This window comes from Apis florea, unplaced genomic scaffold (assembly GCF_048593485.1).
Source record: "Apis florea isolate Af1SG1 unplaced genomic scaffold, ASM4859348v1 contig_2272_pilon, whole genome shotgun sequence".
NCBI classification, from domain to species: Eukaryota; Metazoa; Arthropoda; class Insecta; order Hymenoptera; family Apidae; genus Apis; species Apis florea.
The window spans coordinates 7,275,601-7,294,607 of record NW_028256549.1 but is presented as its reverse complement, the minus strand read 5'-3'; the positions used below and the strand labels follow the sequence as shown (position 1 = coordinate 7,294,607).

Here is a 19,007-nt window from a genome sequence, read left to right as displayed (position 1 = left end):
ATAAACTACATTATTCTTCATTAAGACTATATTATTTAAATATTTCTTTATATTATAAAATTATCAATTGTATATAATTTGTAGATAGTTTCATAAATAATAATAATTAATAAATAATTGCTTAATAAATAATAATAGTTTTGTATAAATTATGTTTAATCTGTTAACATTTTCATTAACAAAATGTTTTTAAAATAATGATAAGATTGTTCTTATTATTTTTGAATATACAGTTTTCTTGAAAAATACAAATATTATATATCCATGGTATCCATGATATTTTGTTTTGATTCACTGAGAATATAAAAAAGTTTCAATTTTTTTGAATAGTTTCTATTAATGACTTTATCTTAATTATAAAATTGCAATATATCGCATAAAAGTATTTAATTCTTCTAAATAATCTTCTTTTTTTGAATGATAAAAACTTGTTTTTAATTTGTGTATTTCTATGTCTCCAGATTCTATACCAAATGCCTAAAAAAAAAAAAAAAAATAATATATTGGATTATAAATTGCAATATATAAAAAAATATTGATAACATACCAAATATTGATGAGACATATCTCGTTTTGTTTTACAATATGATAATTGCATACTTTTTATATTTCCACTTTTTTGCATATTTATTTTATATGTTGGATATATATCACTATTACTTAAGTCCCATATATGTATGCTAAAATATTAATATACAAAGTTATTTAATTAAATTAAAACATTTAAATCAATGTTCATTTTATCATGTTTTCTTACCATGATTTATTATCTAATACAAAAAATGTGAATGGTTTCGATCGTGACCATTGTATTGATTTAATCATATATGTACTATCTTCATCTTTTAATTGTAAAATTGGTTTTTCAGTATTTAAAGAGTGTAACCGAATTGTTCCATCATCACAGCTAACCTATAATAACGAATTACTTTAGAAACATAATAATATTAAAAAATTTATAAATTTGCATAAAAATTTTACCAGAAAAAATGAATAACCAAATGGACAATTTTCTATATAAGTTACATTTCCACAGGCACCTGAAATATCAAATAAAATAAATGAATAATTAACAAATTAAAATTAACATATCATTGATAACTTACTAGTATCCAATTTTGTGTATATAGCAGGATTAGTTTTTTTACCAATACAAGTACCATGCAAAATATTGTTACTATTAGTAGCAATATAAAAATTGTTACTATTAATACAATCCACGTGCATATCAATGAAAGTAGCTGCATTGATCCTTATAAAGAGTTAAAATATTCTAATAAAATTGATATTCAATATATAATGCACAACTTATTACAAAATATTTACTTTTTCTTATGATTAGATTGTAAAAATAATTCTTGACTTTTAACAAGTTTTATAGTACCCCAAAATGATAGTCCTAAATCCTCAATATTTTTGCCCATATTATGCAAAACACTCCATATAATAAGAGTACCATTTTCATTTAAGCTACATATCTATTGTGAAATCATATTAATAATTAAAGTTAATTAAATTAATTAAAATCAATTAAAAATTAATATAAAGTTATCTAGTAATTAACATAAATAATATTAATAATTAATACATTATACAATATATAATATATTTAGTAATATTAACAAACCTGTATTGGTATAAATTTATTGTTATGTTGTATCAATGTATCAAACTTTTCTTCAATTTTAGATAATACACGTACTGCAACGATTTGTGTAGTATGAATATTTATATCAATATTTGTTGCTGTTGTATATGTAGGTATTCGTATTATCCAATCTAAATTATTGGTTTTATCTGTAATTTTATGATGCCACATTTCATCTTCTTTTAAATCCCAGAGACATATTGATCTATCAATTATATAAATTTTCATTTAATAAAATTTTTTTTATTTACATGTAATATATGGTAAAATATTGAAAATAACTAGTAAAATAATATACCCATCTTGCAATCCACCAAATATAATATTATAATTTGCCGAATGGAAACAACATGCAGTAATAGGACAGGTAGAATAAAATAATTTAATTGGTCTAGATGGTTCAGAAATATTCCAGACACATCCAATACAACAATCAGTTATATAATCTTGTTTGCTGGATGTTTCAATTTCCTACATAAAATATATAATTTTTATTGATTCAGATTTAATATAATAAATCTTCAATAAATAATTCTTACTTCTTCAACTGGAGAATGAATAGTCAATAAAATTTTATTTAGGATTTCAGAATAATGAATTATTGTTACTGTTCTACCAGCCAGAAATGTTACAGAATTTATACAAAGTTTGACAATACCATCACTGAATGGTACTTCTTTTTCATTTTTAAATACATTACCACCCGATCGTCTTTCTTCCAGTAATGATAATATTACTTTTCCTGCGCGATTTATAAAATCATTTAATCGTAATATATCAAAAGATTGTAATGATAAAGAATTCACAGTTTCTACATCATTATCGCTGCCAGTTCCAATTTGATCCTAAAAAAATAATTTTCCAAAAAGATCTATCATTATATTAATAATTAAAAAATAAATTTATATACCATACGAAACAAGTCTAAATCTTCCTTGGTTTGTATATTATTTCTACAAGTTATAGGGAATTGAGTCCACTTATTTTTAAATATAATTTTCTCCGTTTGTATTTCTATATCAATATTATCTTCACCAGTTTGTGTTGATATCTAAAAATCAAATTTATTATTTATATTTATTATCATATTACTATTGCATAACAACAATAATAATTCAGTATTATTAGCTATTAATATACTTGTTGAGTATTTAATTTTCCATAGTTTCTAATAAATTCTTCATATGGTATAGGTAAACATTCCAAAAGAGACCACTCCATAACATCTAATTTTATCATTTCTAAAAGTTCTTCACCTCTACTTAAAGCTCTTTTGGATTTCTGGAAATGATAATAGATAAAATTATTAATGAAAAATTTAATTAATTCGAAATTAATTTATTACCTTTGTTTTTTTTTTTTCTTTGACTTTATGGAAATCAATAAATGAAATTTGTGAGATTGATGGCGATTTTGTAAAATCACCAGAACGACTATCTTCAAATCCTTCATCAGTAGATAATGGTAATGATTTATTTTCTGATTTATCTTCACTATATAAAAAAATATACATTATATAATATATAATAAAACAAATATATGTCAAAGTTTTATTAAAATAAATGTTATCTCCAAAATCATTTAATAAATGTATTACATTTGATAATTATTTAATGAGAAAACAATACAAGCTGTACAATATATTATTTAATTATCTTGAAACTTGATTTTAGTTAAAACAAACCTATATGATTTATTAACTGGTTGTTTTATTTCAAGAAGAGAAGATAATTTTGGATCATTTGTAATTAATTCTATTCTTGCTGCTCTTTTTCTTGCTTCTGTAAGTTCATAGTGACCAGAATCATGCATATGTTCTTCTTCTTTTGTATTTTCAGTACTGTTCACAATTTTGCGCTAAAGTAAAATAATAATTTGAAATAAAAATATTATTGCTTTTGAATTTATTTTATAATAAAATAAATGTTAGTACTTGTTTTGTAGTATGTAATTCAATTGGATCTAATGATAAATTATAATTATTTGTTTCTTCACTAACTTCAGATGATTCACTATCTGTACATTCTTGAAAATCAGACTCATAATCCTATAAAATGATATAAATTAAAATTACAAATATATAATAATACATATAAACATCTATTATAATATATTATTTTACTTCAAAATCATCTTCATAATCATATTCATAATCTGCTTGCTCTTCTTTATTTTGATCCATTTTTTGTAATGAATCTGATCTATTTTTAGCAGAATGTAACATTTTTATTTCACTAGGACTTAATGTTCTAGACAATTTACGTTCTCTTGATTTTAATTTTGATTCAGTTACTTCTGGGGTACTTGTATGTGTTTTAATTTGTTCTTTGTCTTTTGATGTAGAACTAGGACTTTTATCCAATAATTTAACATTAAGCTTGCTTGAAAATGATTGTGGCACATATATTGTACTTAATCCTCTCTTTTCTGAATAATTGCTTTTTATTCTTCCAGTACTGCTTTTACTACTTTTTATATTATTATTGATTTTTTTTGTAGAATCAATTGATGTTTTTGATGTTAAAATACTTTTTGATGGTCTAGGACTATTAACATTTAGTTTTGATGTTAAAGATAAACTTTCCTTAACAGGAATAATTTTAGCAGATTTAATAGATTGTTTTGTACTGCTTTTGTTTGATTGTAAATTATGTGTTAATCTTGAATATTCATCACTCTTTTTTCTTTGAAGAGTTTGTGACATTCTTATCAATTTTAAATCTAATTGTTCAAAGTTTTCTACTTCTTTATGAGATGATGAACTTTTGGATTTAAATTTAATATTTGATTCTTGTCCATCCTTAGCTGTTAAACTCTTTTTAATTGTTCCCTAAGATACAATAATAAAAATATTTTTAATATTTTTTTAATATCATTCAAAAATTTGATTTCTATCTATAGTTTTTAAAATTATTTATGTATCTATTATACATTATATAAAAAAAGTCAATAGATTTAAATTGTTAATAATCATGAATAATGAATATATGATTAATATATAAAATTAAAATGTCATAATTTTGTGAAATTATTATAATCATGCGTGAAAATTTAAATAATACATACATAAACAAGTAATAAATAAATAATATGTTTGAAATTAAAGATATCTTTTTTAAATATAATAAAATATCACCTTATGAGACATGTTTATGATTGATTAATGTTGACAATTCTTATAAAATCACCATGATGTAAACTGTCATTTTTATAACAGCGCTACATGTAGGTATTTTGTAAAACTACATATTGTAAGAGATATTTTTACCATCTATTGGTAAAAAGTTACAAATAAATTTTTCATTTGAAGTATTTATATATTTTTATATCACAGATAAATTCATTTGTATATATATATATATATTATATTATAAACAAAATATTTTCCTTTATATTTTTACGGAAAATGAAATTAAATTCAAGAGTAATATGTTATCAATTACATGAAAATTTTTATATTATTAAGTTTTTTAATTTCTAATAAATCATAATAATAACAATAATAATAATAATAATTTTTAATAATAAATTAAACGATTTATTAATTTATAAATGATATTAAAAAATAGATATTGTCGGTGTAAAACGATAAGAAAGAAAAGAACGATGAAAAAAAAAGTTAGGTAAGAAAAATTACTTTAATTTATTATATTTTGTAGTCATTCGTAATCATGAATAGCTTGGCGTCCCGAAAGAAAAATAATAAAAATATTGATCATGGTCTGCTTCGACGACATGATCAAAAATCGACAGTTTCTGATTTGGTATACAGATATTTAAAAAATATTGCATACACTGATAGCGTTCGAAAACAGCGTAATAATGCATGCAATAGATTTCGAAGAAAAAACTCAAGAAAAAGAAATATTCATCCTTTGCATAAATGTATAAATACAGGTATAAATAAATTCAAAAATTATTTAATTTTTTATTTAATACATTTTTATTTTTAATTTTATATTCTCAATTTCATAGATTGTAATAGCATAAGATCTTACATAAGTAAAGCACTTTGTTTTGCGATACATTCTGGTTATTTAATTCCCACTGATCGAACTGGAAAATTTTTACAACTTTCTCCATATTTTACATTGAATCATGCTTTTGACAAGGATATAAATAAAAAACAATAAAGATGTAAAATAAAAATAAAATAAATAAAAATAGAAATAATTTTATAAAAATTTATTTGTTATATATTTACTAAAATTTATACAAATCTCTGTATTTGACAGAAATTTAATATAAAAAAGTAATATAAAAAAATAATTGATTTTTAATTAATTAAAATATTTCATCTTATATAATAAATATATAACATATGTAATAAATCACATTAGAATATTATTATATTTACAAAATTTGCCAACTGAACAAAAATCTAATTATTTTTTATATCGTTTTGCTTGTTGCTTACACTTTTCTCGACAATGTTTAATCCATTCTTTCAGTTCTTTTTCATGTTTCTTTGAATAAGGAATCAGATTTTTTATTTCGTCGTAAATTTCGTCTATATTATCTGAATTTAATTTATTTAATTTAACATTTTCTGTCATTGTCCTATCATTATTTCCTATTGTTTTTCTTCTCTTATTATTTTCTTTCCTTCTCGAAGAATCGAATACTGGCTGTTGTTCCATTCTCATTTTTCTTTTTTCGTTTATCCTCTTACTACTACTCTCTTGCACATTTTGTTCGTTTCTTTGTATTTTTGAATTATTTTTCAAATTTTCTTGAATTTCATCTTCACATATACATTCTATGTCTTTATCAGTAATTTCGTTACAAAAGCATTCTGGCGTTATTTTATTTGGATTCATCTTACGTTTTTCTTCTTGTTTTCGAGAATCTTTTCTTGATTTATTGATCGACATACTTTGATTTTTACTTGCAAATTCTGGCTCTTCATCGGTTGTTGTTTCACATTCACAATTGTTAGCTACGTTATTGCGACGTTTTGGTTTTTTAACTGGCGAAGACAACAAACAATCCTTTCTATCGCTCGTACAAGTTGTCTGATTCATCAAGATTGCATTTGGACCGATTAAATGATACTCGTTTCCTAATAATTCTATAGCGAACCTAGAATAGGAATTTATTCGATCATATGAATCATATGAATTTATGGACAATTTATTTATAGCATAGTAAAGAAAATAAGATAATTATTATGATTATATAATTATTTTAAACAAAATTACATATCCTATAAAGAAATAATATTATAAAATTAAAAGTTATTCTGATTAAGTGATCGTGTTAATATTATATTAATAATTATGTGTCGATAATTAATAATTATATTGGAAAAATAAATAATAATTATTTTAATGAAAGATCATTGAAACAATTATTTAAAAATTTCTCATCAGATCCAGATTAATTATTTCGAATTTACAATAACTTACAATAATAATAAAACTTTTAATAATACTAATAAAAAAACACTTGTAAATCTTTAATATAAAAATATTGTATTTTTAAAATAAATCATGGCCGTAAAACTGAATCTAATTAATTCTAAATTTCTTTTTTCTTTTCAATCATCGATTGAATAACTCTCTTTATTTTTCGCAACAATTTTACAGATCTCATTTAAACGAAGAATCCTTTCATAAGCCCTCTAAGTGATGAAGCCTTCATTTATAATTGGGAAAAATACATTTTCATTGAAACGAACCGATGGAAACGTTACACAGTTTGAACTATAAACGAAACTGGTCGATAGATGCACGGGAATACGAACGAGATAAACGGTTTGCAGTTGCCTTGAACGCGATCGTGTCTCACGCGAGACACAATTTTCGCCTACACCGGTTGTTTCGCTTCGTTTGATGCAGAAACTAACCCTTGGGAACAGATCTCTTTCAACGTAGTTTGCACTTGAGTGTAAACGTCACCATCGTCGCGATAATTTTTCTGAATATAATCGACGATTTCCTCCACAGTGGAGGTAAACAAATCGTTCTCCTCGTACTCGTTCTGCATCCGTCTCATCGCTTCCATCACGCGCACAGAGAATCTGGATGAATTCTCAGCAATACGCATGCAATCACAGATTTTCTGCAAAAAATGATTTTTAATTATTTAATATTTTAGGATAAAGTGGATATTGAGATGTACATAATTTGATCTTCCTTAAGATCATTATCCACAGTGTTCAACTATGGAGGAAAGCAATATTTATTGGAGAATTCATTTGTAGAAGATCGATATAAATTTTGATCGATTTCATTCACCGATCTGTAATGTTTAAATTTATTATACGCGGGCAATTAGAATTAATTTAATGTTACGAAATAATAATTGATTATATAAAATTATTCTTTATCAGCTGAATAAAATGTATTAATTTTGACAAAAAAATATTTTTAACTTATTGCAAAAAAAATGAGGTTACATACTTTTTATTTCTATTTGTTATTTTGTCTAAAGGCATAAATTGAGAATTGATTATAAATATTATATATGAATATTATTTATTAAGATGTAATTATACGATATGATGATTTAAAATTTTAAGTTATTTGATATGATAGATCAAAAAACTTGTTAAAATTCGTGTAATGTCGTTATTATTAAAAGTTATCATTAAAAAATTAATAAAATAATTAAAAATTACTAAAAGATTTGCATAAATTTGTCAAAATAAAATTTAAAGTGTAAATCATTTTTTTTTAAATTTTTGCAAAAAAGATAATTTTCTATGTATATATAATTTTCTTTATAATAATTTAAATCTAAACCTTTTCAACAGGGGGATTTTCTTTTGCACATTCAGCATCACAATATTTTGACTCATCTTCATCGTTTATCTTCATTATTGGTTTTTTCAAGAATTTCATTAAATGTTCAATTTGCCTCTTCATTCTCAAGGGTTATTTCGATTCTTCATATCTAGTGTAATCAATAAGAAATTTTAAAATTTGGGAAAAGCAATATGAATTTGTATCAAACGCGTGAATTTGAAGATTATCGTTTATCGAATTATGTCAAAAAAAAAGGTGTATAACATAAAAATTAATTATTACGCAATAAATTCTTCTAATATATATTTCAAAATAATTTATTGAAGATATTATTTCAGATCTGTAAAAATAAAACGAAAAAAAAAAAAAAAAAATAACTCAATATCCTCCCCTTATGATAATATCATTATTTTCTCAACAATTTCTGAAATCAACAATTTTTTTCCTAATTTTCTTAATTTAAAAATTTAAAACAATTTTTTAAATACAAAGTTTCCTACGCCTGAATCGAAAAGAAGATCAAATCATTTCGTTTTCTAACATGAGATCTATCTTGTCTCGAGTTACACATGCCAACGAATTATGTTTGTAACTGTGTTTACCACGCGTTAGTATCGATTTGCAATTGAAATAACACTACATGAGCATGCTATGGTCAGGGGGCGGTGTGTTACTCTTGAAAGGAAAAAAATAGGAGGAGCATTTGATCACTGGAGGGAGAACCGTATGAGTAAAATATTAATAAGAGCCGAACAATGTCTGTTCATACACGGAAGCTTTCATTTTAATATCAATATCGTGTCGCAAATCATTGATAAATTATCATCTCGATAATGGTATTTAACGTAATTATACATTATACATTCTTTTTTCTTAATTACATTTCTTCACTTCAGGTATTCAAGTATAAAAGAAAGAGATCAAACAATATATATTTAATAGGAAAATAAATATTTTACAATTCTTACATTGATAATCAATGCACAAAATAATGATCATTAAATACAAATATATCTAATATATAATATTCTGATTAAGAAAAAAAGTTCTTTTACTTTTTGTAGACAAATCGAATAATTGAAGATTCAAATAATTAAAATTTTTATTTTTATCGAAAAAAAAAATTGTTTCCAATATTTGACTTAATAAGTAGCTACGAAGACACGAATAAGTATCATAGAATTTCTTAAGATCTTTTAAGAAAAATCAATTTCCTATTACGTGTGATAAAATATATTTGCTTACGTATCTACAATTTTTGACCGATATTCTTAATTTTTCTAGACAGATTTATGAAAAAATAGGATTATTTGTATAGAGGAGCAATTTCTTTTGAAAAAATTATCATGGAATTAAGAATTAAGAATTAATCTTCAAAAGTAGATAACACAAGATTTAGAATTTCGAGAGGTATCTTGGATTTTTCCATCTTTAAAATTTCGCATAGATATTGATTTTTATTTCAAATCCGATAAAAACTCCGAGCTTGCTGGCCAAGAATTACCTAGACGAGTGCGGATAAGAACTGTGGTAAGCCATAATTTGCCACAGTCTGGGAACCGAAAGGCTGCATACTTCTTTTATACTTTACAAGACCAAATAATCTAAATCATCAAGTTTTGACTATTTTATAATACTTTTTAACGGAGCAGGAAGCTTTTATATCAAATTGTAAAAAAAACAATACACAATGTAGTGATGGCAAAAAAAAAAAAAAAATATTTATATTTCAAATTTTTATAATTATATAAAAATACTTATATTTGATAATACGAAATAAATGCTATAATAAATACAATAATAATTATTTTTTAGAATATTATATATAACGATTATGTATCATTATTATCATGAAATTACTATGACATTCATACAGATCATATCTGTAATAATTTTATTTTTTCTAATCATTACAACTACAATATAATACCATGATACTACGATCGAAAACTGTTTTGATATAAAAAGTTTAATATTTTCCAATATTTTCTTCCTATACGAATCTGGCATTTTGATTCACGAGATAGCAGGCAGAACCGAATACTAAAACGATCTACGTTGCTTTAAAAAGAAAAAAAAAAAAGGGAAACCAGGATAACCGAAAGGAAGAAAAGCTGCAACGTTAATCTTTCATCGCAGGCGAATACTTCCAGCACAAAGGAAGTGTAAACGAAGTAAATGAAAACGGAAGCCTGCTAATCGGCACACACCTGACACGGAACACGTACTAGAAGGAACGCAGGGCATGGAACCGAGTGGTGAATCGAGGAAAGAAAAGTTTAATCGCGTCTTTTGCGAACAAAGAGGGGCGTCCCCGTGACGACTTGATGAGATAACTTTCCTCTGGGTTGTGAAACAACGAGCGTCACGAACACTACATGACTCTGCGCGAGGGTGAAAGAGGAATCGCTGCCTTCTAAGCGAAGATGGTAAACGGTGGATGAAATTAAGGGTTAGACACGCGACCCATTCGCCATGATGTCGCTTCCAGGTGTACGACACACGAAATGTGCGTGATTCTTGCTTCGTATTCGTCACCTGAGAATTTTGTTCGGGAAAAACGATGAAAAATAGCTTGTTGAAGCTTCTTCAATTTGACTAGCTTATATTTTGAATTCTATTTATCATTAATTATTGAATTTAAAATTATTTAATGATCGGGTTAAAATATAGTATATAAATGTGTAACAACATTTGTATACAAATATAACATACTAAACTTTGGATTTAATGATGATTTTAGATAAAGTTTACAATTTGTTAAAATCATATTAATTTTATAGAGAAAATGTTCAGAATGGTTCAGGTATGCCGTTCCATGAGATGTTTCCCATTTCAAGACCAATTTTTTTAAGAATTTCTCCTTTTCATTTTGAGGTAACGTCATCTTTAAATCTTTCTCTTCTTTTCACAACAAAAACTTTCGATCCGAAAGTTACATGACGTCAGCAACCATAATTCAGCATCCTGACAAGCAACCATAACAGTCTAAATTACTCCCCCATAAATCGTCATAAAACTGTTAACTTTTTTTTCAACTTTTTTTTTTTATATAAAATTCCTAACCCAATCAATATTACAAATAAAAGTTTCACAATCTCAAAAATACATTTTCGTATATTATACTCTCTCTCTCTCTCTTCACAATTACGAGTTTGTTCTACATTCCAACACCATATATACATTCATATCATAAATTTGCGCTTTATGGCTTAACAACTTTCTTCAACATTTCTTTCTTTCACGTACGTAAAGAAATTAAGGAAAAATATAATTTGAAAGCGGAAATACTTAAACACCGAAAGAAGCAGAGGACATTAAACGAGAGAAATGTAATGTGGTGGCAGGGAGATACGGTCGAAATGTGTAATCTGTCGTTTCCAGGCGATTACGCGGATTAGCTGGAGGTCATGCGGTGTCATGGGAAACTTAAGGGGCGCTCAGGAGGTCACATGACGTGATGTCACGTTACTCGTTGGTCGCGGACAGGTGTTTGAGTTCGCACGAGCAAGAGACCGAGCGAGCAAGAGGCGCGTGGGCGTTCGCTATCGCGAATCCGAGCGGCATAATGATAACGAGCGGTCGACAGAGAAGGGAGTTCATGTCAGGACAGATCTCGTTGATTATTTTTGCTTCTTGATGAACAAATTTTTATCGATACCATTGTGGATGATTATTGATGGTAACAGTCAATTTTTACAAAGCAAGACGTTTCTTGAATTTTGAAGAATATGGCGATGGATAATTGTGCTCTCGAAAAATTTGATCTGAAACGTACGTTTCTTAATAATTTTAGCTCTACTTAATTCAACACTATTAAAAAGCAAGATCTTTAAAAAATATGTATATTTTTGTAGGTGGAGTAATAATTTGAAAAATTTTTAAGAGAAAATAATAAAGTATGGACAATTCTGTTGTAAGTAAATTTCATGTATAATACTTCTTTTTATATTGAAATCAATTTAATTTCTTCGATAAATCTAGCGGGCATGGCTAAAACACACTTCTAGAAAAAATAGAAAATATAATAAAGAGATTATGTAGATTAAATGTTAAAATCAATAGAAACAATAGTTGAATAATAATCTAAAAGTGGGTGAAAATGATTCATTTTGTTTCTTATAGATATACACCTGGCAAACTTGTGAAATGTTGAAGCTAAATTGTTGTTTCTAAGACACCTGTACTGAGGCCTCGTGAGATTACGGCCACATGGCAATGGGCGCATCACCCTTCAACGCTAAATTAGATATTACGATAACAAATGGCGTTATTTAACCCGTAGTGCGCCCCCCCCGAGTTAAATTTGAACAGGCAATATAATCCATCCTGCTCGTCCCCTTTTTTCGCGAAAACGAAAACGACACGCTATCTCGTAAATCACCGTCGCACCTTCAATCTTCTTTTGTACAATTATATTTCCGCTGTTAGTATTTTTACTTTACTTACAGTCAAACAAAGAAGTAGAAAGATTTAAAGCTGAAAACTTGGGAAAAATGTAGAATTAAATTATCATTTATTATTTAATTAAAATATTTTTTTGTGCTCTTCTTTTTTTTTTTCAGAAAAAATTATCAAAAAATTCAATCAACTATTCGGTCAATTAATCTTTTTATGAATTATTCTTGCATTAATATTTCTTGAATCTTTCGTGTTAAAAATTATTAGTTAATTTAATGTTTAATAATATATCGATTGATAAATAATCAGGAATTATTTGACGATCCAATTATTATTATAACATTAATAATATTTTTCGATCGTTCTAAATTATGTACTACAATAAAGATAGATACAGACACGCGAAGGTCAAAGGACCTGTATAGTTAATTCCTGCGGAAAACAATCGATCTTTTGACCATTAATTGCCATACATGATGGGATTGCAACATTGATGAAGTTGAATAGAAACAATTTTAAGCTCTGAGTCGGACTCATCAATGTTGCAAATTCTCCATTCGATATTGTCTGGTTGTCGTGTAATTTACTTCATAATAATTATTGACGCATTAAACATTCGTAGGTAACATGAAAGTGTCAGCTGCCAATTGTCCCAGAGGCATTAGAAACATAGTCGAATCCTATCTATTAGCATAGTGTGTTATTGCCTCGGTATGTGTATGTACTTACATGGATACATGAAATAGAAGTAATTGAATATTGTAAAATAATTTGTCAATTGAAAAAAATTTGTAATATTTGAAAATACTATAATAATATATACATAATTTAAAGTTTTAATAAATCAGAATTGTTTTGGAAAAAGAATTTGAAGGTTAAGTTTGTTTCTTTTAAAATGATCTATGATAATTTGCATATATTAATCAAGAAAGAACATTTAATGTTACGAAGATATATAGAAAACCATCAAATCTTGTTGAATCATGTCTGAGGATTATGTAAGAAACTATGTATGATGTATGAATGATAAGACATTTATCGATAAACATTAAAAAAAATGTGAATAAATATTTATCTTCTGTCTTTTTCTTTATATATATATAATTTATTTATCATTTTTTTATATTTATATATATTGCATAATGTTATATAGTTTTTTTTATTATTATATATTTATATTATTCTATATCTCATTTTGAGGTTAGGCATTCAATTAACTTCAATTAATATTTTCTTTATATATTTATCATTGTTTTATAACACATTGTAAGTTTACTGATTCGTGAAAGTATCTTAATAATAATAATATCTAAAATATATTATCTAAAATATATATAACTAAAATATATTATCAATTTAACATATATTACTATTTTATTTCAAAAGAATAATTTTTTAATGTATTTATAATATTTTGATGAAATAATTGTAAATATTTTTACACATTCATATATTAAATATTTTGTATATTTTTTTTACAGAAAAGGATTTCGTTTATATATTTATTCAAGCTATGCAATGAAACAAAAAATATAATTACAAAGAAAAGAGTTTAAAAACGTGTTTCGTAAACAGTAAAGTCCGTCAGTAACAACTTTCAACGCGACACCGATGTTAATCTTCCATCATTCAATCATGCAAGATACGAGAAAAGTCCATTACAACAATAGATCTAAAGATTAAGGTCGTGATATGAGTGTAAGGCTAAGCCATTATCGGTTGTGCCGTCATCCAGGGATTGGCCGATCAGAGCCAAGCTTTTGCCTTGCTTGGCCACTTAAAACACCAGTCAACTGTTCACCCCTAATGATTCAGGGGCGGAACAATCGTTTGTTTTCCCAGTGCGCATGTACGGAGAGGCGGAACCACCCTTGGTGGCGACGAATTGCACATCCTTTTGCTGAAAAGATATACGGTAATAAAACACGTGATACGAAACGTCAACAGGCTCGACAGGAAGTTGAAATCGTGACGCGAAAGAAGTTTGATCACGGTTTCACGTCCGATCGAATTTCCTTTGGAAATTGACGTTATTTTCAAAGAAACTAGATAATAATTTTTTGAGATAATAATTTTAATTATTATTGATATTGATCTTTGAATTTTTTAGATATTATTTTATTATTCAAAGTGAATGTGAAAAAAATAAATCCATGAAATGTTAGAAAAGAGTGAAATGTTAAGGAAAAGAAATTAGTAGTTTTTTATTTCATATCGAATGAAAATCATCAAAATCAAAGAATTAAGAAGAAACTGTGAATTCATGTGGATGGATAAAAAAAGAATTTTCGATGAACATGAGTACATAAGTAGCATGTTTTAATTGATTAAGATTGAAGTGAGTTAGAATGTTTTTAAAATATATTGAATAATTTGAGGTATAATTATTTTGGTACATTGGTGAAAAGAAAATGATTTGATCATATTAAAGAGTGTTACACATAGTTCTTTTAGTGTTTATGGAGTTTGAAACTATTTCTTTTAAAGGAATGAGCTCTCACGCGCATGCAAGAACAATCTGTAGCGGAAGCGCAGTGACAAGTGCGGTTTCTGCATTACATTTTTTAAAGAGTTATAGTCTATTCACACCGACTTCAGGTATTTTTTCAAATTTTTTAATAGATTTAATTCATTTAATTTATATCTGTAATTTATATCTTACTTTTATAAAATTAAATCACTTTTGATAAATTAAAAATGTATTTTTACTTTTTGTGACAATTTATTTTTTATTTATTAGTCTTTCTAATTTGTAATTAGCAAAATATGCATTAAATTTATTTAAATTTTTATATAAAAAATTCCATTATGTTTATTATATTATATTTTTTTCAGTTGGAATTTTATTTCATTACAAAGCACTTAATACTAATTAATATATATAGAAATATATATTATATTTATAAACGAATATGAATTATGAACTTATGAAATATGAAATAAGAACATGAAATATGATTTTATGCAATTTCGAATTGATTCGCAACTCCTCAGATAGCCGTGATCGTCTAGTGGTTAGGACCCTACGTTGTGGCCGTAGTAACCCAGGTTCGAATCCTGGTCACGGCAATGTGCCAAGACACATTGTCACGGTAGAGGTTTTATTTTTTTTCTTTCTTCAATATTTAAACTCTTATTTATTATAGTTCTTACTTATTTATTATTTAATTAACTTAATAAATTATTTTTTCATTCTGTATTTATTTAATTCATGATTTATTCTTATATTTCAATATTTCTTTTTTTTTGTAAAATATTTTTTTTAATATATTATTTATATCATTGGTAATGAAAAAAATAATTACATAAAAAGATGAAAAATTATTTCGATAAAGATAATATTTATAAGATTTGTTATAACTTGCATACAACTAATTAATAATAATAAGAAAGATGATTAAGAATTGTACAATATTATTTATTTAAATTTGTTTGTATATGTAAATTCAATAATCATTACTAACATTATGTCTAAAATGAAATAAAAAAAATTTTTTTTTTATTTTTTGTTATTTTTATTTTTAGTCTTATGTATGTATTGATGTTGAATTTTTATTAATTTTATTTAATTATGAAATTCATTTTTCTTTTATATATAGCATTACTTAGATAAAAAAAAAATAATAGAACGAGACATGGAAAGAAAAAAAAGTATTTGTTTTATTTACCCCTGGTGGGACTCGAACCCACAATCCCCGGTTTAGGAGACCGATGCCTTATCCATTAGGCCACAGGGGCTGGTGGTATTTTGTCTTTTTAAATTAGATATAATTTGGACATTACATAAAATTATATATATGTTAAATATTAATTTGTTACTATAAAATTAATACTTTTTAAATTGATTGAATTAAATAAACTAAATTTTAATGCTCTTTTAAGCTATCAAATATATTATATATAATATATATAAATATTTCTTAAATTAAAATTAAAAACTATTATAATTTGCAATATTTGCATTTTATTATTAAAGATATTAGATAAAGATAAAAATTATAATAAATTATATTAATTTTGTAGACTTATGCAGATATGAGCCATATAATTCTAAAGATTACAACTTTGGAAATATCGACATTTTAGAAAGTTCAAACACACCAGATATAGCAATTGGCCGGACATCATCGCCATTAACATCGCCCTCATCTTTGTCAACATTTTCACTTCCGGGATCTATACTTCAACCACCATTCTTATCTACAATTCCACCTTTAATGCAATCTATAAATGTGCCTCCGACATTTTCCAATAGTAATACAAGTAAGTTGATAATTTTTAAAATTATTTTATTTGTAAAAAAAATATATATTAAAATATAACTATTATAAATTATTAAATATTTATATGTTATTATCAAAATAACTTATCAACTGCCTCGGTAGCGCAGTAGGCAGCGCGTAAGTCTCATAATCTTAAGGTCGTGAGTTCGATCCTCACCCGGGGCAATTTGTTTTTTGTATTTCTTTTTAAGAGATTTATTAGTTGTTAAATATTTAATATTATTCTTATTTTTATGAATATATTAGTTTCAAAAATTATGATTAATGAAAAATATGTACAATAAAACAGATAACATGGTAAGTCGTCATTTTTTGAGTGCGAATAGCATCACAAATATTCATAAACGACCCAGAAGTGAAAAGAAACCAATACCAGATGATCAAAAAGACGAAAAATATTATGAAAGACGTAAACGTAATAACCAAGCTGCAAAGAAATCTCGAGATGCTCGGAAAATTAGAGAAGATAATGTGAGTAGAAATTTAATTATATTTAGATTGCATCTATAATAATACTTAAAAGTTGTTGCATCTTATGATAAAATATTTAATATAATAAATTATTTCTTAAAAAAAAGAAAACAAAATTAAATTTATAATCAAAATTTTATTCTAGATTGCATTGCGAGCAACTATATTAGAGCATGAAAACGCAATTTTAAGGGCGCAAGTGATAACTCTTCGTGAAGAAGCGCAATGTCTTCGACATATGTTGATTAAACAACAAACATCACCGTTACAATCTATTAATCGGTCGATTTCTTCGATAACACCTGTTACATTATCACCTCCGCATTCAACGGCAACTTTAGATTGCCAAATTTGAAGTATACTATTAATAAAAAAACGTCATAGCTGACAATTCTTGGCAATCAAATGAATATTTTTTAATAATTATATAGGAAAACATATTATATTCATAAAGTGATATTAAATTATTTAAATTGTTGTGTTAAGGTTTTTTAAATTTTATGAAATTTATATATAGACAATATACTTCAAATACAATATTACTTCAAAACGTACAAAAAAATTTTGCGTTAATTAATTTTTTATTAATTTAACTAAATAATTCAATTATTGATTTTAAAATTTAAATATAAAACATTAATTCATATCTTTTAAAACAAAAAGCAAATATAATATAGTTTCATTGCTTATTTAGATTAAGTAGATTAGATTATGTAAATAGTAATAATAGTGTCATTTTATAACTGTTGAGAAATGAAAATTTATCCATTATAAATAAAATAGCTTTATTGTTATATAATAATTACTCATTAGAACACGTTAGCTATGTTATATAAATGTTTTTAGTAAACAAGTAACTTATATATATAAATATAAAAATTTCAATTTTAAATTATTAAGCAATTATTATTCAATTTCTATACAATAAATTGTGAACAGTGCAAAAAGATATATTTAAATAGAATTTGGAAATGATTAAGATTTAATAATTAATATAGTAATTTTCTATTCATTTAATAAATGTTTTAAAATATTTTATATAAATTTCGATTTTATAGTATAAAATTTTTTATTATGTAGGCTACCCTGTATATTTATTAATCTTTTTGAAAATAATCAAGAAAAATGTATTATAATGAAAATTTATAAAAATATAATAATTAATATTCAAATCGTTACGAAAAATTCATTAAAAAATTGTATATTTGATTATTTTATGTATGTTTTTATTTGTTGTAATATAAAAATTATTTTTTTGACTTCGGTGGTATATATATGATACGAAAAATGATTGCAAATTTTTGATATTTTTAATGCAATGATATTTTAATTTATAGATTAGACAGATTGTAATTTATATGTTCTTACACTGTTATTCGATTTTAATAAAATTGCAATATCTTTTGTTTATTTGTAATAAAATTTGAATTGAAAAAACATTTTTAAATTAATTAA

At 25.0% G+C, this 19,007-nt stretch overlaps 4 protein-coding genes and 3 non-coding genes across 14 annotated transcripts; 4 read left to right on the top strand and 3 right to left on the bottom strand.

Annotated features, from left to right (window-relative positions):
• Positions 1-138: 138 nt before the first annotated feature.
• LOC100866625 (cytoplasmic dynein 2 intermediate chain 1) lies at positions 139-4,954 on the bottom strand. 3 transcript variants are annotated; one of them, XM_086902755.1, is made up of 16 exons: positions 4,785-4,954; positions 3,771-4,478; positions 3,582-3,695; positions 3,333-3,505; positions 2,994-3,141; positions 2,789-2,929; positions 2,559-2,699; positions 2,188-2,493; positions 1,947-2,119; positions 1,628-1,853; positions 1,327-1,478; positions 1,107-1,252; positions 982-1,040; positions 758-912; positions 548-680; positions 139-477 (listed from the first exon to the last, which is right to left on the bottom strand). In XM_086902755.1, the coding sequence occupies exons 1-16, from the start codon at positions 4,794-4,796 to the stop codon at positions 355-357; spliced, it is 2,910 nt and encodes a 969-aa protein (XP_086758881.1). In that variant the 5' UTR covers positions 4,797-4,954; the 3' UTR covers positions 139-354. The 3 variants fall into 3 exon arrangements, 2 of the variants coding, with proteins under 2 accessions (XP_086758881.1, XP_086758882.1); XM_086902756.1 differs by having other exon boundaries at positions 4,715-4,866; XR_015290617.1 differs by lacking the exon at positions 1,107-1,252.
• On the top strand, positions 4,922-5,832 carry LOC147658465 (uncharacterized). Of its 2 annotated transcripts, none has more exons than XM_086902775.1 (3): positions 4,922-5,271; positions 5,328-5,545; positions 5,624-5,832. In XM_086902775.1, exons 1-3 carry the CDS (start codon positions 5,201-5,203, stop codon positions 5,779-5,781), a joined length of 447 nt encoding a protein of 148 aa, XP_086758901.1. In that variant the 5' UTR covers positions 4,922-5,200; the 3' UTR covers positions 5,782-5,832. The 2 variants fall into 2 exon arrangements, with proteins under 2 accessions (XP_086758901.1, XP_086758902.1); XM_086902776.1 differs by having other exon boundaries at positions 4,936-5,271; positions 5,308-5,545.
• LOC147658464 (uncharacterized) lies at positions 5,568-9,035 on the bottom strand. Of its 2 annotated transcripts, XM_086902770.1 has the most exons (4): positions 8,898-9,035; positions 8,395-8,545; positions 7,497-7,711; positions 5,568-6,730 (listed from the first exon to the last, which is right to left on the bottom strand). In XM_086902770.1, the coding sequence occupies exons 2-4, from the start codon at positions 8,515-8,517 to the stop codon at positions 6,034-6,036; spliced, it is 1,035 nt and encodes a 344-aa protein (XP_086758896.1). In that variant the 5' UTR covers positions 8,518-8,545; positions 8,898-9,035; the 3' UTR covers positions 5,568-6,033. The 2 variants fall into 2 exon arrangements, with proteins under 2 accessions (XP_086758896.1, XP_086758895.1); XM_086902769.1 differs by lacking the exon at positions 8,898-9,035 and having other exon boundaries at positions 8,395-8,615.
• Positions 9,036-14,284: 5,249 nt separating this feature from the next.
• On the top strand, positions 14,285-18,346 carry LOC100863581 (uncharacterized). Of its 4 annotated transcripts, none has more exons than XM_086902753.1 (6): positions 14,285-14,713; positions 14,909-15,136; positions 15,286-15,396; positions 16,822-17,061; positions 17,371-17,552; positions 17,698-18,346. In XM_086902753.1, the coding sequence occupies exons 3-6, from the start codon at positions 15,288-15,290 to the stop codon at positions 17,905-17,907; spliced, it is 741 nt and encodes a 246-aa protein (XP_086758879.1). In that variant the 5' UTR covers positions 14,285-14,713; positions 14,909-15,136; positions 15,286-15,287; the 3' UTR covers positions 17,908-18,346. The 4 variants fall into 4 exon arrangements, with proteins under 4 accessions (XP_086758879.1, XP_086758878.1, XP_031773731.1 ...); XM_086902752.1 differs by having other exon boundaries at positions 15,244-15,396; XM_031917871.2 differs by having other exon boundaries at positions 14,909-15,396.
• TRNAH-GUG (transfer RNA histidin (anticodon GUG)) lies at positions 15,796-15,867 on the top strand. Its single transcript has one exon. It is a non-coding gene; the product is annotated as a tRNA-His (tRNA).
• On the bottom strand, positions 16,464-16,536 carry TRNAR-CCU (transfer RNA arginine (anticodon CCU)). Its single transcript has one exon. It is a non-coding gene; the product is annotated as a tRNA-Arg (tRNA).
• Positions 17,174-17,246, top strand: TRNAM-CAU (transfer RNA methionine (anticodon CAU)). Its single transcript has one exon. It is a non-coding gene; the product is annotated as a tRNA-Met (tRNA).
• Positions 18,347-19,007: the final 661 nt, after the last annotated feature.

Excerpts from the sequence above, each read along its gene's own strand:
- LOC100863581 (XM_086902752.1), top strand. The coding sequence starts at position 15,258 with ATGGAGTTTGAAACTATTTCTTTTAAAGGAATGAGCTCTCACGCGCAT. Across the intron at positions 17,062-17,370 it reads ATTTTCCAATAGTAATACAA|ATAACATGGTAAGTCGTCAT; the intron begins GTAAGTTGATAA and ends ACAATAAAACAG. Across the intron at positions 17,553-17,697 it reads GGAAAATTAGAGAAGATAAT|ATTGCATTGCGAGCAACTAT; the intron begins GTGAGTAGAAAT and ends ATTTTATTCTAG.
- LOC147658464 (XM_086902770.1), bottom strand. The coding sequence starts at position 8,517 with ATGAAGAGGCAAATTGAACATTTAATGAAATTCTTGAAAAAACCAATA. Across the intron at positions 7,712-8,394 it reads AAAATCCCCCTGTTGAAAAG|AAAATCTGTGATTGCATGCG; the intron begins GTTTAGATTTAA and ends CATTTTTTGCAG. Across the intron at positions 6,731-7,496 it reads AAAGAGATCTGTTCCCAAGG|GTTCGCTATAGAATTATTAG; the intron begins GTTAGTTTCTGC and ends TTCCTATTCTAG.
- LOC100866625 (XM_086902755.1), bottom strand. Across the intron at positions 2,700-2,788 it reads GAAAATTAAATACTCAACAA|ATATCAACACAAACTGGTGA; the intron begins GTATATTAATAG and ends TTTGATTTTTAG. Across the intron at positions 681-757 it reads GTATTAGATAATAAATCATG|CATACATATATGGGACTTAA; the intron begins GTAAGAAAACAT and ends TTAATATTTTAG.
- LOC147658465 (XM_086902775.1), top strand. The coding sequence starts at position 5,201 with ATGATATTAAAAAATAGATATTGTCGGTGTAAAACGATAAGAAAGAAA. Across the intron at positions 5,272-5,327 it reads ACGATGAAAAAAAAAGTTAG|CTTGGCGTCCCGAAAGAAAA; the intron begins GTAAGAAAAATT and ends AATCATGAATAG. Across the intron at positions 5,546-5,623 it reads GCATAAATGTATAAATACAG|ATTGTAATAGCATAAGATCT; the intron begins GTATAAATAAAT and ends TCAATTTCATAG.